General features: G+C 37.3%; 1 protein-coding gene across 1 annotated transcript in view; it reads left to right on the forward strand.

Moving 5' to 3' along the window:
- LOC103603835 (ATP-binding cassette sub-family B member 5-like) overlaps window positions 1–176 on the forward strand; it is a gene marked incomplete at its 5' end in the record, with an annotated part of 29,945 nt that extends 29,769 nt beyond the window's left edge. The window contains 1 exon segment of the mRNA XM_008588423.1: window positions 7–176. Coding sequence (XP_008586645.1) covers window positions 7–176 — 170 coding nt within the window.
- Between the last annotated feature and the right edge of the window lie 6,807 nt (window positions 177–6,983).

Below are 6,983 nucleotides of genomic sequence, written 5' to 3' on the forward strand. Positions count from 1 at the left end.
GGGGGGGGGGGGGGGGAATGTGCCTAGTGGTCAGTCACAGACTCTCCACAATACAGAATGCAGATTTGATAGTGGTTCTGCACAATGGAAAAATAAAGGAACAGGGAACTCATCAAGAGCTCCTGAGAAATCGGGACATATACTTTAAGTTAGTAAATGCACAGTCAGTGCATTGATGCTGTTGAGTTAGCACATATTTTGATCTTTACACAATGCAAAGAAAGAGAACTTAGTAATTACTTGGCATGCTTTGATCTCTTTTATTGCATATATCAATACCTAGAATCATGTTATTCAAGTAGAGACATGTTCTGTTCACACACCATCTGCCATTCAGATTTTTAAAAGGAAACAAAAATTTGCTAGATTCATGTTGAGTAAGATAACGCCTGTAACCCTCACTTTATAAATATGTTCTAGCACATTTGCTTGTAAAAGAGTTTTCCACAGAGTCTATTTTCCCATGAATTTCTGCTATAAAATTGGAAATATGTTTTCCGGGGGAAAATAATCCAGTTAACTAAGTTGAAAGGTTTTAGCAAGGAGAGAGTAAGATGTAGTTAGGCCTTTGGCGTTACAGGGAGAGTCCACATATTAGAGTACTTTGTGCTACTCCCTTTTCTCCAGACCATAGGAATTTGTCTCATAATGTGTCTCTCAATATTGCTTTCAATAAATATCCATTGTTTCCCAAAATTCCATTATATCCCTTTGTTGGGGGATAGGGAGGATTACAGTGTAAAATTTCTGGCAGAATTAGGTAGCTATCTCCAACTTCATCAGTAAGTGAAGTGCCTTCCATGATTCATCCTGAATAGTACATTATTCCAGGCTTTGGGGTTAGCAGAATAAATCACAAGCCTACTTGTGTATGAACACTTTTTTACTTAAAATAAGAGTGACTTTTATTGTGGATGAAAAACTTGATATGCCTCTATTATTATTTAATCAAATAATTTGTTTAAATTTATGTGTATTTTTTATATGTAATATATGTATGATTTAAAAGTTCTGTGCAAATAACTATGTGGGTGAACTGAGTCACATTTTCCACTTAAATATGTAATGTCATCTAGTGATTTTATTTCTATTCTTAATTGTATTTTCTTCCATTTATAGTAACACCTTCAGCCAGCCTCTCTAAAATGCACTCTGCCAATAATCTGAAATTTTGTGAAAAAAAATTAAAACCATTTTTGTATTACACCATTTTTTTTAAATGCAAAATAAAAACAGGATTGGGGGGGGATTGAGAACCAGATGCATTGTTTAGAAGCATTGGCACTGACTGCCTCATGGCTGTTTTGCTACACATGGATATAAAGCTCTCAGAAGCTTCACTTCCCAGAAGGGGGTGGCATGTACTTAAGGTCTCCGAGCAGGAGCACCTCAGGCTCCAATTCTGTAATTCCTCCTAGATGAGCAAATACCTGCAATGCCTACTTGCCCCTTTAACCTATCACCATCTATCCCACACCTACACATCTGTAAAACATTTTCCTTTGTAATTATCAGCCTTGCTACTTTTTATTCCCATTTTATCTCAAGAGACTTTAAAGATGATCCTCAAGCAGCACTCTCTTAAATAAAGTTGTTGCCCACACTGGACCAAGCAATCATGCTGAGAATTGGGGTCCCAAAAAGTTTACAAGGATCTGTGAGGTTATCAGCATATGTTGCCTAATTTCTTTTTGATCTTTTTTTTTTTTTTTTTTTGTGACGGGTAAGGGGATCGCAACCCTTGGCCTGGTGTCGTCCGCACAGCACTGAGCGAGTGAGCGCACCAGCCATCCCTATACAGGATCCGAACCCATGGTGGGAGCGCCACTGAGCTCCCAGCACTGCACTCTCCCGAGTGCGCCACGGGGTCGGCCCTCTTTTTGATCTTTGTGGGCCTAATTTCCCCCAAGACTTTTACCTACATTAAGGCATAGTCCCTAGTCTCAAGGACTTTGGATCTAAGGAAAACTCTGATTTCTGCCAGTCATAAGTCACAGCCTACTACTTGTTCAGACTGACCTCAATCCAAACTTGTCTGAGCATCCTTGCCCTTTGCCTCTTCTCTTCCTCTGGGCTTGGATATAGTTACAAAACAAGAGATGAGAAGAACGAAGCCCCAGTTTAAATATATATATACCTGGCCTAGAAAATCCCAAGTACAATGAAGGCAGCTGTCCAGAGGGGTAGAGGTCCATCACAGAGTCATCTGTAAATGTTGGCGTGTTATGGCAGCTCCCAGCCCTTGCCACACTTATCCTCTGACCCACCCTTCCTTCCTAGCAGGGAAGGCATGCAGTCAGTCTTAAATATTTGAAACACCAGTGAGGGTACCAGTGGAATAGAAACAATTTAACGAGAATAAGGTATGGCACAGATGTCAGTGAAAAGAAAAACAACAATGTCACACTTGTTTTATTACTAACCCAGCCAATCTACTTTATATCTTGCCACTCCTTAAAACAAGCTGTGGTATGTTCTCATGTTAACTTAGGTCATAGCTAATAAACTGATTTTCAGCCTCCTCAATGTGTCAGTCTCATAATATGCATAGTATGTCATATGCCTGTGAAAATATTTCCTATGTTATTGTCAACTTATATCTTCATTGTTTTGGTTCTGAGCTCTTATTCCAAGAGAGTTTGTGAAGTGGAATCATAGATTGATGGAAAGTCCACTCATAAGAATGAGTCAAGGGAGGAAACTGGAAAAATTGGAAATGAAGGAATGCAGATAGACGGTTTAAAGTATGCAGTAGCATTGAAGCCTTTATTTACTTTCCTACCACTAGTAATAATTACCAGAAATTTAAGAGGTCATTTAAAATCCATAATTATGAAAAATGCATGGATCAACCAAATGTCTCTGCATAGTACCTCAAGTAACACAACTTGCCTCCTTTTTGTAAAACCCCACTGATAAAGCTTGTATTACTTTTTTATTGGTACTGTAAAAAATTCCCACAAACTTAGTGACTTGAAACAACACACATTTATTACCTTACAGTTCAGGAAATTAGAAGTCTAAAATCAGTCTCTGTGGGCTAAAATCAAAGGTTTCATTCCTTCTAGAGGCTTTAGGGAAGTCTGTTCTCTGTTCTTTTCCAATTCCTATGAGCTTCTAGATGGCCTGCATCCCTCTGACCTCTGCTTCCTTCATTACATCTCCATCTCTCTCTGCCTCTGCCCCTCCTCTCTTATTCTTGTAAGAATCCATTGTGATTTCCTGGGGCCTGTGTGGAAGATCCAGTATAATCTTCCCATCTCAAGATTTTTAAATTAATCACATCTGCAAAGTCCGTTTTGCCATGTAAGGTAACATAGTCAAAACTTCCAGAATGAGGACGTGGACATTTTGGGGAGGCCTTTACTCCACCTAGCACAGAGTCTATCTATTTAAACTCTTATTCCATGGAGAAGGCAAGCCAAATTTTTCACACATTTACATTGAGTAAGAGCTCAAAAAGAACCCTGGAAATATCCAATGCAATGTCATCATTATATAAAGAGAGTGCAAAAACTCACTATCTTGCCTCCAAGGCCTGTGCTTTTTCCATTGCAACATGCTACCTACTCTCCCTGCTGGGCCAGGGCTTGGCATGTGTTTGTATTTCTTGCTCCACTTCTGCTACCAGATTTCACTATTGCTGCTATTTCTTTTTATCTTGAGATTAGGTTTACTAAATAGAAGCTTATACTAAATTCTTCGTACTTAATGTCATTATTCTCTTTTTACTAAATAATTTTATGTGCTCGCAAGTAGAAACAGAATCCTTAATAGTGCAAATATATGAGCTTTTCCCTACTACTGACCCAGTGCACTTCTGAATTCTCCTAAAACCATTTTAAACTACTACTTCTAATGATGGCTAATATTTTTTGTGAAATATTTCATATAGCACGGGATAAGTGTATTGCCTACATTATTTCATTTAGTCCTCACATCAACTCTGTAGTGATGCATATTATTAATGCTCTCTCTCTTTAAAGAAAACTGAAGCTTAAGTTAATTAAGTAACTCATTGAGGGTTGGACTCTGGGAATTCAGACCCTTGTCTTTCCAATGCCAGAGCCTAGAATCTCAATCATAGCACCAAGGTCTTCTGTCCACAATTTATCAGGCAAGATGACTGGTGCAGTCCTGGTTCACAGGAGTACATTGGGTCAATGTGAGAATCAAACCAAAATTTTGGCAACAGCTACATGATGTAATTAAATTAACCAGCCACAGTCTAAAACTACTCTTTACATCCACATCACTGAAACAAGATTGAATTCAGCTCAAGGTATTAGATCTGTTTTTCCTTTAGTGTTTACTTATATGTATGTGTTGGTGATTCAGACACTTTTCAGATGTATGAGAATTTCAAACTAAGAAAAATATAGGAGGAAGTGTACTTCTTAGACAAAAGCATAGTATCTCTGACTATAATATCTATGGAAATATTCTGAAAAGCATCACCAATGCCATTGAGTTTGTTGAGCATGTTTTCGTAGTGATTTATACTTAATTATCAAGGTTCAGTTTAATCCTACTAAAATGTTTTTCTTTTTAAACTGCATGAGGATCTGCTTAAAGAAGATGTTAGTTTATTGAGATTTCAGAAAAGCAAAAGTTAGACAATTAGGTGTTAAAAAGTATAAATGAATGTATTCGCTGCTTCATTATTAGACTGAGGGAAAGAATGGCCTAGTACAGTGATCAATGTTTTTGTAGATATAAATGATGAAATGCTATTAATTATAAGCCAAGAAAAATTTGCTATTGAAAGGAGGTAATTTTACTACATCATATTTATGTAATACATGGCTGAAATATTTTCTGCCCAGTTAAAAGTCAAGAAGAGATTCTAGGAACTGGGTTGAAGTTATTAAATTAGCAGAACATTATGGACAATCATGATGCAAAAAGAAACACAGGAAGGAAGGAAAAAACGAAGGAAGGAAGAAAGGAAGGAAGGCAGGCTGTTTGAAAACATTCAAACAATAAAGAATATAATACATTCTAGTAGTTAGCTTAGGACTGGAAGGAAAAATATTTCACCATCAAATTTTTTTTAAAAAATAGAAAAAAAGAGATGCAAATTTAAATTTAAATTCTTCATCCCATGGCCCCAATTCAGGCAGAATTAGACCTTTGCCTACCTTGGTTTCATAAATTTCTTTAATCCCCATCCCCAATTTCCTAGAGCCAAGTCCCCTGATAAAAGAGGAGTTAATGAGCAACAAATTAGCCATAAAGGAAAGGCCCTGCTCTCACAGAATGGTATGTACAGGAGGCCTAAGGAAAACAGGAGAGGTTGGGGAGTGAGTATCAATCAGAGCAAGGTCAACAGGGCTCCCAAGGATGGGGAAGGAGAAAAGCTCCAAAATAAAGAGAAAGTACATGCTTTTGATTAATAACTAGGAAATCCAAGTAAATACTGAGAAATGCAGAGCAGAGGATTATAAAATGGCAAGCTCCTAATGTAGTAGTGGTAATACTATGATCAATACTATAAAATAAACTAGAACTATTAACAATAAGTTCACATTCATTAAACACTCGTGTATCAGGCTCAATAAGTGGTTGAGACTTACAGGCATTAACTTACTGACAATAAGATACATTCTATTCAAGTTTTACCAAATGGGGAGACTGAGGCATGGAGTAATTAAAGAACCTTCCCAAGATCAAACACCAAAGAAGTCACAGAATGAGGATTCAGCCTAGAAAATCTGACTCCATAGTCCACACTCAGCCAATCCATTATCGCTCTATGATGGGACTGGAAATAATAATGTACTTTTGTGTTGTTCATATAGAAAATTACTTGCTGTTCGCCTCCTCCTTACCCTGCAAAAATACAAAGGGACATAGTTCCTCTTTGGTTAACACTTGCATGAAGCTAGATTTTTTCTGCCCACCCACACTCTGAAAAAAATCTTGTACACAACCCAGTTACAACTTGGAAGGGTTAGAAATATAGCTGCTCCAGCAATAGCACATTTCCACACAACTCTTCGTCTTCTCTACCTTCCAACAGAGGCTCACAAATCTAAGGGGAGATTAGACCCTGGTATCTACATAGATTGTCTCTCCCTGCTGAATCATCCCTGCTATCTATTTTCAGGGTGTTTATCTTAACGCTTTTGTTCCATTTGCAGCCCACTTGCTGATACATCATTCCTCTCTTTGGTTAAGATCAAAAAGATCTTGATAGCTGTATCATGCAAAAACCAAGACAGATTTACAAATGTTGTAACTGAAAAAAAAGTAGTAACAGAGGCATTGGATGATACCAGCACAGGTACTGGCCAAGTGGAGTCATCAAAAGTGGTTCAGGATTGTTTAACTATGCTGAGGCTCTTATTCATTACAGATGACTTTCCTAGTACTGTAAAATAAATACTGCCTTAAGTAATGGAATTGTTTTAAAATCGGGGTGTTTTATGATGGACTGTAAAATTCTATATATTCCTATATATTAGCAGAAGTCCGCATGACATTAACCTAGACAAAATTAAAGCATTTGGAGTGACCACTAGTAAATTATATCACAAGCACAGCATAGACAGAATGAGCAAGAGAATTGCAAACATCACAAAATTTTGATCATACACTTCTGAAATGGAAGGATGACACCCCATGGTTTTTCTCTTCTGATATCTGTTGTATTTCAAGTTGCTCCTTTGGTGAAAATTGGAATCTTCACAGAAAATCCAGTCTATCAGACAAGAGTTAACCCTTCTCTTTACTCCATGTTAATTTTTATCAAGGTAGATTACAGAGCCAAAGATAAAAGACACTTTCTTTGATTTATTCAAGGAAATTCTTCTCATTTGAGTAGAGAATAGAAACAGAGGACCCAACGGCCCACCTCTAGCTCTAGATTTGGTGTCCACTAATGGGCATCAGCAGGTAGAGTGATGAACATATTTCTAAGAGAAGGTCCACAGCCTGCATTAGAGTTTCAAAGGAGTTAATCAAAAATAAATAAATAAATA

The sequence above is a fragment of the Galeopterus variegatus genome, unplaced genomic scaffold (assembly GCF_000696425.1).
Source record: "Galeopterus variegatus unplaced genomic scaffold, G_variegatus-3.0.2 Scaffold4818, whole genome shotgun sequence".
Classification (NCBI taxonomy): domain Eukaryota; kingdom Metazoa; phylum Chordata; class Mammalia; order Dermoptera; family Cynocephalidae; genus Galeopterus; species Galeopterus variegatus.